The 13253-nt window shown below is 39.1% G+C and overlaps 1 protein-coding gene across 1 annotated transcript; it reads right to left on the bottom strand.

Annotated features, from left to right (window-relative positions):
* Positions 1 to 3035: 3035 nt before the first annotated feature.
* On the bottom strand, positions 3036 to 12738 carry LOC307153618 (uncharacterized protein). The gene is made up of 13 exons (XM_079863191.1): positions 12588 to 12738; positions 11874 to 12064; positions 11621 to 11761; positions 11014 to 11152; positions 10672 to 10864; positions 6765 to 6906; positions 5744 to 5887; positions 5385 to 5440; positions 5083 to 5264; positions 4592 to 4992; positions 4270 to 4366; positions 3975 to 4164; positions 3036 to 3886 (listed from the first exon to the last, which is right to left on the bottom strand). Exons 1-13 carry the CDS (start codon positions 12705 to 12707, stop codon positions 3741 to 3743), a joined length of 2142 nt encoding a protein of 713 aa, XP_079719317.1. The 5' UTR covers positions 12708 to 12738; the 3' UTR covers positions 3036 to 3740.
* Between the last annotated feature and the right edge of the window lie 515 nt (positions 12739 to 13253).

Below are 13253 nucleotides of genomic sequence, written 5' to 3'. Positions count from 1 at the left end.
GATCCTGCTGGTCAAATAATACTCTGTTACAAGTAAAAATTGTAAAGACCGATTTTTTACTTAAGTAAAAGTACAGACGTACTCGTTTTTAAAAGTACTTACGTATCAAAAGTAAAAAGTAAATGTCAATGCATTTGTGGCGAGCGGGACGAGGTCGAGGGCTGTGGGAGGATGGCGCGAGGCCGGTGGCGTGATTGATAATAAGCGACACCTGCGCAACACACTGGTGTCGTATCTCTTACGGCCCTCGACCTCGTCCTGCTTGCCACAGCATTGTTTTATTATTGTTGCATTGTTGTATGTAATACTTACAGTACCTTATGCCTCTGAAGCAACCTTGTAAATACACCTACTAGTTATGTGGAATTAAGAGCTTTTAGAATGTTATAAAACCTATAGAAATTAAACAAATTAATTGACAAAAAAGACATAATCATCTTTTTATTTAACACTCCTACCACCCCAACAAAAAAAGTACACATCTATGTGTATCCATTCATGCACATTTGAATCAAGTGGTCTGTAAAAATCCAACCTGCTTTAAAACCCAGCTACACAACCATAGCTGTATAACTGCCCAACAGCAACACTGCTTTAACAAACAGCAAAACAGAAAGACCTATTTGCCATGAATGCGCACACTGCACCGATTATCTGTCTTCGTCCATTTTGCCATCAGTTGATTAGTGTTCAAAGAAAATGATGGGAGCATAAGTCTACATGGACTACATGTAGTGCCGAAGGGTAACACCTGCTATTCAAAGACTTTAGGACTTTAGGCTCATCCACTTTCCGTTCATGCCAAAGGGAACCACAGTAGGGGGCAATCTTCCGGAAAGAGGCGGACCTGATTCAACATTGCCTTGATGTCACCACTTAGTGCAACTGGATGCTCCCTAAATCTGATGAGTACACCTAGCAATGATGCTCCAAGGGTAGGGCCAGGCTCCAGATACTGGTTGAGACGTTGCCCATGATATTGGTGGGAACATTTAAAAAACAACGTGGGATTTCCCATTATGACTGACAAGATGGTGGGGTATATACCAACATTCATCAGAGTCTGTCTCCTTAGTTACTTCCTGGACAGCTCCTGTCTCCATGAGCTTCTCCATATCTGCACTATAGGTCTCTGTTTTCACTGGATCCTTTATTAAACATTTCTTGATACTGCTAAGATTAGGCATGACTGACTCATTAGGGGCGTGCAACCAAGGCATATCCTTCTGCCATAGTAATGGCGTTGCCTGTTGAAGAATTTCGAACGATGTGGGGTCCTGGAGGGTCCATCCCAGGCGTGTGTGGACAGCAGCAGGTCCACCTGGAGAACCTAATCTGATAGGCACAATTGGTGTAATGAGATGTGGCTGATCTGACCCAATCAGTAGTAGAGGCTGAGCATCTTTCACCAGCAAGATGGAGATCTGTCTGGAGAGGAACTGGTAAGGCAACTCTTCTCAGCACTGATTGTGTACTCTTGGGAGGATCTGACATTTACATTGTGAAGAGGAGGAGGCGTTTGCCTTGACACACAGGGCTTCTTCAAGTCACACTGAGCAGCGTGATGAGTCCTGGCACTGCGCCAACATTTGTTTACTCGAATCCAGTCTTTGGCCTGGTCAGTGGTAAGTTTAGCAAATGCTTTGCATTGACTCAAATAATGCTCTGTATTATCGCAGAAGGAACAGAACCGTTTCACATCGACTGGCTTGGTCGGAGGAGTAATACCCTTCTGAAGTGACAGGGAAGTTACGTTTTTAGCCTCTCCAAGGAAATGAGGAATTGCTACAGTCTTTTTACTCTGTCCAGATCTTGAAGTCTGTTGGTCTGGAACTCTTAATAAGGAAATCTCAACATCAAAGTCATGGCACCAGGCTTCATAACGGAGCCAGTTTGAGAGATCATATAAAGTAGGTACAGTTCCAGGTTGCCGAAACATGTGACGATGGAACTCAGCTCGCTGCTCAGAAGGTTTGCTCAAAAGACATGCAACATGTGACCCACAATTCAGTTCAATGTCACCTTCAGGTCATAAAGTCTTCAATAAACCCACCAATGACTTTACATCAGGGGCTTCCAGGACACTGGCAATTTTCCTCAAAGCTAGTTGGTGGGGCTGACCACACTTCTCATGGAGGGCCACCATGGTGTCAGTAAATGGGTGAGGTTAAAAAAAGCATCGGCAATCAGCTTAGCTTCATCCAACTGTAAGTGGTCCACAAGTATTTGATATTTAAAGAGTTCAGTTCAGTCCCATGGAGGAAGCACATTTTCCAAACCTATTCAAAGTCTGGCGAACTCACTTGGATCTGGTCGGCTGAACTTGGGGATAGTAGGGATAGGCCCTCTATACACATACTCTGACACTGATGTGTGGGTTAAGTGTGGCATGTTTGACTCTTCATTGACCACAGGTGCTAGACGACTCAACTGAGCTGGTATGGACCCAAGTCGGGGAGAAGAAACTGGAATTTGTGCCCGTAAAGGTTTCCGATATGAGGTCTGTGCAGCTGAGGATAATAACACTCTGAGGTCTTAGGGTGTTGGAGGCGGTGGTAGCACATCTGGATTTTGAGATCAATACTGAGAATAGCGGTATGCTTGTGAAAGGCGAGCCTGTGAGACCCTTGAATACTTTGGTACCTCTGGTTGGTATGTAGCTGTGTCAGGTTTTGTTAACTTTAACCCCTTCCAAGTTCTCAGTCGGGTTTGGGCCAGGGTGGAAGCCCAGGCCATTCTTCATCATCAGCTGATGTGGCCAGCTCTGTCTGGTCTATACGACAGGAAGGACTGGATGGAAGTTAGGGTTCTGGTCGCACTGGAGGACAATCATGGCTTTTAGTTGTGCCCAGGTCTGCTCTAAGGATTTGGGCAAATTGACCAGTTCTTTGAACTCAGTATGAAATTCTTTTAACTCCATCAGGTCAGTACGAAAGGCTTGGTGTGATTGCAGCAGCTGTGCATTTTCTCTGCGAATGGCTTGGAGCTCATTATAATATGTGTGTGTGAATATATAATTATATGTACTTTTTTTTCTGATAAACCACATTTTTCTTTAAACTTTATTTTAATTAGCAGTAAGAGTACAGGCTTTGAAGGCTTTTCAATGTGCCACAAGTATTACTGTAATACCATGACTACTTGGCACTGTTTAGGTTTGTATCAGTAAAGGGAAAAAACCCAATATGAAAACTAACAATGCATGTGAAAGTTGTGTGACGTAGTGCTAACATCAAATATTCCGAAAATGTTTAGCCCAAAGCTTTGCAACAGGTAAAAACCTTTGGCCATGTAAGCACTTATTAGTCATGTAGTTTAAATGTATGCAACAATTTTAAGAGACAGGTACACTAAGGCTTATGTTTTAAGTCATAATACTTAGGCTGTGTAATTGTTAGGGAGATTTAATTGTGAAAAGTAGAATACATGTAAATGACAAGCAGTAGCTGACATAAAACATTTGAACAAACTTGGAGCAAAAAGAGATACTTATTGTACAGTGAAGTATTACAGTACAAAATCCATCCCTCATTCACTTTACATCTTAACAGTTACAGAAAGCTACAGAACACACACATGACTAGAAGTTACATTCATGCAGACAGAACAGATGTTTTTGTTATAATATTACCAAACCAAACATCTAAAAAAACATTTTGCAGAAACCACAGAAATACATGCCACTAAAATATGTTGATTAACTAGTTGCCAACATTTGATCGTAGTTTGAACTGATCCGATCAAATCTCATCTGCTTTCAAAAGTTGGTAGTTGATCTTTGATCCCCTGGATTTGTAGAACATCATTCCACACACCATGGCAACTACTGCTACGACACATCCAGCGATGAAAACAAGGTTCAGGTTCAAGCTTGGACTGATGGCCTCTGGAAATGAATAAGGAACATTAGCATTTAACGCCTTTCCTTTTGATCCACAATCTGCATAATCTACCATGGTAAAGTTAGGACGTACCAGTGAGTGATGCGCTCCTCTTCAGCCGCAGGGGTCCCTGGGAGATGAAGTGACTTCCGGTCTGGATGGCAGCTTCTCTTTTGTGAACGTGCGAGGATGGTGCAATGACCGTGCCGTTGGTGCAGCCCTGAGCACAGCGTGTGTAGGGATTGTTGGCTTGACATATGATAATAGAGCAGCTGATGAACACCTAGAGAGGAAATTCAAAAAACACATTCATAATTACAGTACAATAGAGCAAGCATGTCTGTCGTTTTTCAGTGTTTTTTTTGGGGGTTTTTTTTTTCATCCTTACCTGGTCATATTGTCCAATAAACTTGAAGGCCTTCATACTGAACTTGACACTGGACTCGTGACTTGTGTAGATGTGAACGGTTTCATCAACCTCGCATCTGAAAAACATTGACAAATTGAATTTGATTAATTTGTCGGAGAATGGCACTGCTGTCAAAGCATTTATTTCGGACACATATTACATTACATTCTTAAAAATAATGGTTCTTTTGCCATTTGGGATACTCAACCATGTAGTTTATTAATTGTATAAAGTTATTTTGTCATTCAACATCTGAGTCTATTACTATAATAACACTATTGGAGTGTTTTTAGATTCTTACCCATTTGTGATGATGGGATAAGAGATGGGATAATTGGGATTATCATAAGGTGTAGCAACACAGGACTCAAGGAAGACCTCAGTGTTTTGCACTACATTGACAGGTTCAATCTCCATGTAGATCGCCTGTCCCACGTTGTACTCCAGTGGGTAGGTGTTGGGAGCTCTCAAGTTTCTGAAACTGCCAGTCTGATAAAACTCAAACTGATAGCTGAATGAGCCGAAGCCTCTCTCAATGATGTTGATAGCTGGCCTGTGAGCATCAAACCTCGTGCTGATGCTGCTCTTTTTCTGGTACTTGCACATGACTTCAATTCCAATCTCATTTTTCCTGGTTATGACATGTCTTGGATCATCAAAAGTAATAATTGTGTTCTTGAAGATGAGATGTTCCTCAGTCTCCTTCAAAGAAACAAGTTTAAAAATAGTTTAGATACAGTGGAAAACGTTTTATTATTATTTATATCTATAGAAACTCATTGAACTCCTTACTTCCATTTGAGTACCGCATCCGGTAAGAGAGAAAGTTGTAAACACATGCGTGCTATTGGAAGAAACTAAACAGGAAGCATTGTTGTTCAGCCGCAAGTGATCTCCGTGGATCCATGAAATAGTGGCTCTTTCTACTGACACCGACATTGTGTCTCTAGAGCAAGTCACTTGTGCTTTTGGACCTTGAATAAATAAAGAACAGTCATGATAATGTAGATAAACTTCATTTTGCTTCAAAGACACACAAAGAATTCAAACATCAAATCAAATGTCAAGAAGAATTTCAATAAATGCGTAAATACCTTCAGCCTCGACCACGACAATAACACACCTCATCTCAGACTGATAGTTCCTAGACCTAAAATATTATGATTAATTAGCTTCATTTCATATGGCACATTGGGTAACACTTTACTTTACAGTGTCCTTGTTACACGTTACATGTAGTTACAGTACTATATTAATATGAACTATATTATGCATAATTACATGCAACTAACCCTAAACTGAACCCCAATCCTAACCCTAGCCCTGTAGTAAGTACATGTTGTTAATTATTATTACACAGTACTTAAATGCATAATTACACTGTAACACAGACACCTTAAAATAAAGTGGAATCGCACATTTTGATTTAAGTAATCTAACTGTGTAATCGTACCCATATTGGCCCTCTGCAATGAAGCAAATTGGAAAGTGCTGGCCATAATTCTCTGATGTTGGTGTCCAGTTGATCACACGCTCTCCAGTGGTGGTGGTCTCCTTTGTGCTGTTCAGAGGTCCACTAAAGACCACATCAGTGATGCTGGACAATCAGGGAAGAAAAGAAAATCCAATTAGATGCACATGTATCAGTTTAAAAATGTAACTGAAATGACCCTGTTTTGGAAGTTACAGTGTTTCTAAACCTTTTTGACTCCATGGCCCTTTTCTGTCTACAACAATATTCGCATTTACGGAAATTAGTAATGTCCATAGATTTAAGGGGTCCTATTATGCTTTTTTCTTTTCTTTTTTTTCTTTTGCTGTTTGAGTCGGGTCTTTAGTGACGGGACGTCATTCCCTACCCTCCTCCTCATTCATTTTTTTAAAGTTAACATCAACTTTCTTTGTTTTCCTCAATCAATGAATTATAAACAATATATATAAAGAATGGCAGTTTTCCCATAAATTTTTTGTCAAAATTGTATAGGGTCGCTAACGACTGGAGGTGTGTAACAGTGTAAGTATATTTTTTTCTGCACAACAATAATTTAATCTTTGATGACTGAACAAGTGCAATTCACCTTTATTCCACAAGGTTGCAATGTCTGATACACAATAATGATGTAACATTTCACTCATAGTTACCGCAGGCAGAAAACAAAAGAATAGGATGTATCATTAGCAAAACTTGAAATGACTCAGTAATTTACTACAGAGCACTGAATACAATCCAATATTAGTGTCACTGTCACTTAATGGTGGATCTGGTGAAGAAGCTGTCAGCGATCAAAATATTAATTTTGAAGATGTTGAAAAAGACGGTTTTGACAGTATGTTTGAGATCACGAATATGAGCCAGATGCTGAATGTACTGGGAAATGAGCTCTGATGAGGACAGTGATAATGGTATAAAACATCTGCTCAAACTGAACCCTTCCAAGCTCCAAAGGGTAACACAATATGCATTTCCTTCATACCTTGAGTAAATTGCTGTGGCTTTTACTCTGATCTCTAGCTCTTGATTGACATGAGCCTGAAGGTGTTCTCCGTGATGAGGTGTTGGGTGGATGAACCGAGGTAGATATTCACCCTCAGTGCAAGATGGTGCCGGAGCCTCCACTAAACACAAAACATAACATGAAGCATAGTTCGAATTAAGGGGGGTATTGGGGGGGTCCGACCCCCCTAGATGAGACTTGGTACCTCCCAAAAGGGAGGAAAATAATAGTTGGGGGGTACTGATTTAAAAAAAATAAAAAATATATAATGTTAGCCTATCCAAATAGTATGTATTTAAATACGATTTCAAACCCTACCCCCCATCGGGCTGTAACGTTACCATTCTGTACCAACGTTCAGCCTCTGTTCTTTACCATGGTTTTTTGATATCACTTCACTAGCTGTCAAAACGTACGTAGGCTACTCGATAGTTTGTCGATAGTGCTGCACAGATCATAATCCGCCGGTCGAGCGGGTCAAGTAATAACAACATTCCATTCAATCGAGGGTGGATGACAGATAAATCATTATAATGTGTTGAGTGTAATAAAGACACGGAACTCCCATCATGGTAACTTATCTAATGTACAGACGGTAACAAAGTTGCGCTGTTGAGGTTCGCGCAGTTATTTATAACATATTAATTATAGTTAAGAAACAATAGAGGGTTTTCACGACGCGTCATCAATCCGGAAGTCGGCCATTTTGGAGGCACTGAACATAAACAGTGCCATTGAACTGAACGGACTCGCAAATTTGGCTGATTATTGCTTCTGAAAAATGGTCAAGTTTTGGTCTGTACTCATCGGTCGCACCGAGAAAAAACATTTCTAGTTCTATAGACTGCCGAAAGTTAAAGAGAAGAGTGCAAAAAACTGATGAAAGATGGCGTTTGTGGTTGAGAGAGGCACAGCATCAGCCACATGTGTAAATGAAGCGTTATGGCTAAAATTTTGACGTAAAATAGTTAACTATGGGTACATACACACTGTCAATCCGATTATCTTTGTATCCGATTGGAATATGATCTAAAATGATGTCCACACTGTATTGCAACTGTTCAGGTCCGATTTGTGTGTCCACGCAGCTCTTTGACAACACGGCAATGATGTTGCGTTGATGGAGGGGTTTGCATTTGCAATATAAATGTTTTCTTATTAAAATTTTACAATATGGAGATGTGTAGCCGCCGCGCTGGACTACTGCGTCTCGAGCTGCAGAACTGTAGGAGGCTGGTACTGTATGCACAACTCTTTTTCCGCGCCGGTTTCAAAATACTTTTCAAAAATAATAATTTTCTGCTTGTCCGGCACTTTGCAACAACACAGCCTTGTTTCGGCTGCAACTTTCAGCATGTTCCCTATAACAATGTCTGATGTTTACATTTTACGTGGCGTGAGAAAGTCACATAAACCACGCGAAAGAGCGTTCAGACTGGTGGATTTCCTGATATGTGATTTGAATAGGATATTAAACCACATATGGATGTAGATTGAAACGGATTTCATGTGCTTTTTTTTGGACTGACAATCTGAACGTAGCCAATGTTGGGATGCGAAATAGAAGTAAGGACTAGTTAGAGAAGCTAGCTCGTTCGGATCTTTACCACATATTAACTTAAGTTTGTCAAAATGTTGAGCTCTTTCCTGCTTTAAGTCCTTCTCTATATGATTTCGCAGCTTCCATGTGTTGTTCCCGTGGTTTAGACATCAGAAATTAGTGTAACAATGTGTTCAGTAGTACATAAACAGTGCAATCCATGCTGTTGTTTACATCCGAGTACCTCCAATATGGCCGCGCATCCGGGTAACTGACCAAATCGTGACGTAGGTGAAAACCCTCTATAACGTTATATAGGCTACACACGACCAGAATGCTGTTTTCCTGAATGCTATCACGATTGAAACCGAGATATTGATTTCATAACAGTTCAATAAACAAATAATTAAAACTAAGTTAGGCTACTTACATTTTTAGACGCAATGAATGTTTTTGTTCTGTTTCAGCAGCGAAAATAGTTCCAAACAACAGAACCATCTCACAGCAACACGCATCCATGATTCATTACTGAATGATTCAGCGTTTTGAACTAATCGCTCGAGTCAAAGATTCAATTACCCATTATTAAAGGGGGGGTGAATTGCTGTCTCATGCATACTGAGTTTTTTACACTGTTAAAGAGTTGGATTCCCATGCTAAACATGGACAAAGTTTCAAAAGTTAAGTTGTACGTTTGAAGGAGTATTTTTGTTCCAAAAATTGTCCTTCCGGTTTGTCACAAGTTTCGGGAAGTTTTTTTCGAGTATGGCTCTCTCTCACGTAAGAGAGGGCGGAATTTCCTTATATGGGTCCAAAGGGCACTTCCCTCGGAAAGACGCACGCGCGCACGCACTCAGAGCAAGAGAGTGAAAGCAGTTCGCCATCAAAGCGCCCTGCCCGGCTTTTGGGAAGCCAGTGTCACCAAAGAAGTGTGTTTTTGGTTGCCAGGGCAAGACAACCCTGCACAGATTCCCAAAGAACCCAGCGTTAAGGCACCCGTGGATGGAGTTTGTTTTTCCTGAGCATAAACGGAGGTGTAGACTGTTTGTTCCCTGCATTTCGACGATGATTGTTTTATAAACAAAGCCCAGATCGTCTAATGCTTAAGGATCGAGCAGTCGCAATAAAGGTTCACGGTCGTGCGTTGGAACCGGACGGTGAGTAACTGTTGAACAAATAATGTCTCTGTGTGTTGTCACTAGCTCGGCGCGTTAGCACAGCTAAGCTTCGCCCACACGGCCCGCCCCCAGCCGCTTGTTTTTTTCCGGAAAGACTCGGTACACCCTATCTTTCTTTGATTAATATAATAAAACAAAAGACTTTTTGGAGATATGAAGGATGCAATATTACTCTATAGGTACTCAAGATTAACAGGAGATTGAGTGAAAATGAGCATTTCACCCCCCCTTTAAACTGCCTCATTCTGAATAAATCAGCCGTTTGAACGAATCGTTTAAATTAATGACTCAATGACTCGCTCATTAAGACGGTCTCCTGCCGCCTCCTACTGGCGGTTTAGTTTAATAAAGTATCATTCTTTTCAACATTCCTTATTTGTATATTCAAAAAATATTCAAAACAATCTCATAATCTCATTTAATACAGTTATAATTTTTCAATGTAAATTATTTAATTTGATTGGTAACAGCCTAGTGTCTTATTATTTTAATTGAATGTATTGATAAAATGTAATAATTTGAAATGAAATTTAGAGCATGCATTAAATAAAATTAGGGGAAAAATGCCCTTTATAAAGGTACAAAAAATTATTCCGATAAGTGTTTTCAAAAATGAAACATTGACAATTTAAGTTTAAAGGGAGTAAAGCCTCTGTTTAGGCTATAAAGGAAATGTAATTTTGCCAAAAGAAGAACTTTTATTTTAAATAAATGTTCATTTTAAATCAGCCTACTTCAATGTGATATGTTACCATATTATCATGCTTAATTGAATAATTGTAATGTGATGATCAGATGCAGATATCTAAATCAAAGAATATAGGCGGTTGGCGGGTGGATTATTATTTATTTTTAACAGATTCGAGTGACTCAAAGTGCACCAGATTAATGAATTTAACTTTAAAATGTACAAAATTTTCTCCCGGGGGGGCATGCCCCCGGACCCCCCTAGAGTTACGATTTTACCACCTCCGCCTCATTTTGAGACAGGAAAAACTCTGATATAGATTAGTGGTTCTTCTGTGTAAGCCTATAAAATGGGCAAAAAAGTGACGTCACCAGTTGAAATAGCGGTACCCCTCGAAGCTCACGGTATAATTCGAACACTGACATGAAGGATGTGGCAGAGCATCACAATTAAAAGCCTGGTTTCAGCACTGAACGGTACCTTCTAAAGCGAACTGGAGAGGTATTTTGCTCAGTGGTGGATTGGAGAATCCATTGACAAACGGGGTTCTGACCGCTGCGGCCATGGCAGTGTAGTTTAGAGTGATGTTCTGGGTGGGATAGTCTTCCATCACCAACTCAAATGCATAAACGCCACGTACTGAAGAGTTTCCATATGACAGAGTACATGTGTTCTGGAGAGAAGAAAGATATGAACAGTGAATGATACATTAAGTAGCAACCAAGTCAGCCGAGAACATGTGGAAGAATGAAAGAAAACACTTCTTACTTTTGTATAATGATCAACATACATGATTGGACATTATTCCTTACATATTCTCACCTGGTTCAGAGTGAATCCGGCATGTTGGTTGCACATTCCACACTCATTTGCAGAGAAAACTCCATATCTACACCTGACCTGATCATTATCTGGATCGCAGGACAACAGATTGTAGTTCCTCGGGCAGTTCTGAGGGACTCTAGAAACAATCCAAAAACAGTCATTTTGAAATGAGTTTGATGTTTTTGTCATTTTGCAATTAATTTACAACTGTTCCTAAGGTGACTTTTAATGGATCATAATAAAAAAGGATAGGGTATATCATAAAATCGAATAATAAAATAATATTATATGAAATATACAAATAAAAATATACATTACAATGACATCATTGCGATATGTTGGTTATATTTTGAACACTGAGCATTCTAATAGTGTAGGTCAGAGAGATCTTTTCAGATCAGATTTTTTTTAATGATTCCTAAAAGCTAAAAGACTAAAATCGATAGCACACCCAAGCTTTAAATGATAAAAAAACAAAGTCTGAATGAAGGTTGTAGATTTCCTCAAGAAGAAGACTGAAAACAAGAAGTTTCAGCAGTACTGCATTGGGCATTAAAAAGCTTGAAGACTGAAAACTCTTTTGATGAAGACAAATTGATTATACCTGACAATGGGAAGTGTGGTGGCGACTGGAGATCTGTTGGGCTGAGAGGTGTCAGATCTCACTCCAAGGTCAATGTGTGTGATAAGTTGCCAGTTTCCACCAGATGTGACTGTGTTATATATCCAGCAGCAACTACTTTGGCTGTTGACACAAGCATAGACTTTTCATTAGCAATAAATTAGTTTTATACTACCTTCAGCGCTATTAGATAATGGTGTATCAGATAGTCTTATTCCTCTGCATAAGTGCTTACTACAGCTGAAACGGGCTGTTGTTGGGGACGGTTCTCTTCATGACTCCCTCAGTCTGACACCAGCTGCCACCATTGGAGCTGCTGTCTACACGACCACTCACATAACTTTTATTGCCACAGTTTCCAGACCCGCAACGCCAGTTATCATATGAATCACAGCCATGAAAGGCCTCCTTGAAGCGGATGTCCACCTGAAAGAATACATTTTTAATAACTTCTCAACATCCTTAATTGTTCTACAAAAATATTATAATAAACATTTTAGAATAAAATGGCAGATTACCTTGTCTTGTTTAGGCTAATTTCATAACTACTAACTTATGTATCCTAAATGCACATAATATTTTAACACGTCTAGCTTAATTGGAGAAAATTACAGCCTGATTTTAAATGGCACACAATTAAAATATTATGTGACATTTTCCAAACTGACCATAATATAAAGTTATCATTATATTATCATAAAATGTAATATTATTTTAATGGTAATGCTTTTCATATTTTAAGATTTGAAGTCTAGGACAATGATTAAATAATAAAATCTATACATAAAAGGCATTTGAATTATTATTATTATTATTATGAAAACTTGTGATATTTTTGTTGCAGTTATATATTTATTAAAAAAAATGGAAAAATACAAAAATCCCCTGGCACATAAAAGTGCACCTAATTGGAAAAACACCTGTTTGCGGTTGTGAATAAAGGTCTCACCATGTAGGATCCATCAGGATTCTTTCTTGAGCTGAAGGTCATTGAGCCTCCGTAGAAGTGAGAGGCAGTGGCTGTGGATGCCAGCATCAGCAGAGCTGTGAGCAGAGGAGAGACACTCATGATGTTGATGATCCTTGCCGATCACTGCGCTGCCCTTATAAAGGACCTGATGGAGGAAGTCATCCAAAAATAATTACAAAAAAGTTTTCCAGTAAAGGAAATAAAAACTAAATTCTACTCCTCCCCAAAGAATGATTGGCATGCAATTGTTTTGTAGCTCCATTGCATTTATGTACAATAGACTGATCAAGACGTTTGCAATTTTGAGATCTTTTATAGTTTCATTCATTTTTATTTTAGTTTTTATTTATTTCCACTTAGTGCTTCAACTTAAACATTTCAGTTAGGTGCCAAGTCAACAGTACTAATTTTTGTTTAGTTTAAGTTTTTTCCTCTAATATGTATATTTTATTTCATTTTAGCTTTAATTCAATTAACAAAAAAATATGTATATATTTTTTTTATAGTTTTAGTTACCAGTAATAACCCTGCTACAGCGAATAAAAGCATTACAGTGTTTAATTGCTCTCCTCAGATGCAATCAGAATTAGTTGTCATGACACTGAGGAAACATATGCTTCCTTTTTCTCTTTTTCCATTATTTCA

Source organism: Squalius cephalus, assembly GCF_949319135.1.
Source record: "Squalius cephalus genome assembly, chromosome: 25".
In the NCBI taxonomy this organism is placed as follows: domain Eukaryota; kingdom Metazoa; phylum Chordata; class Actinopteri; order Cypriniformes; family Leuciscidae; genus Squalius; species Squalius cephalus.
The sequence above is the reverse complement of the archived record's forward strand: the minus strand, read 5'-3'. Positions and strand labels throughout refer to the sequence as shown.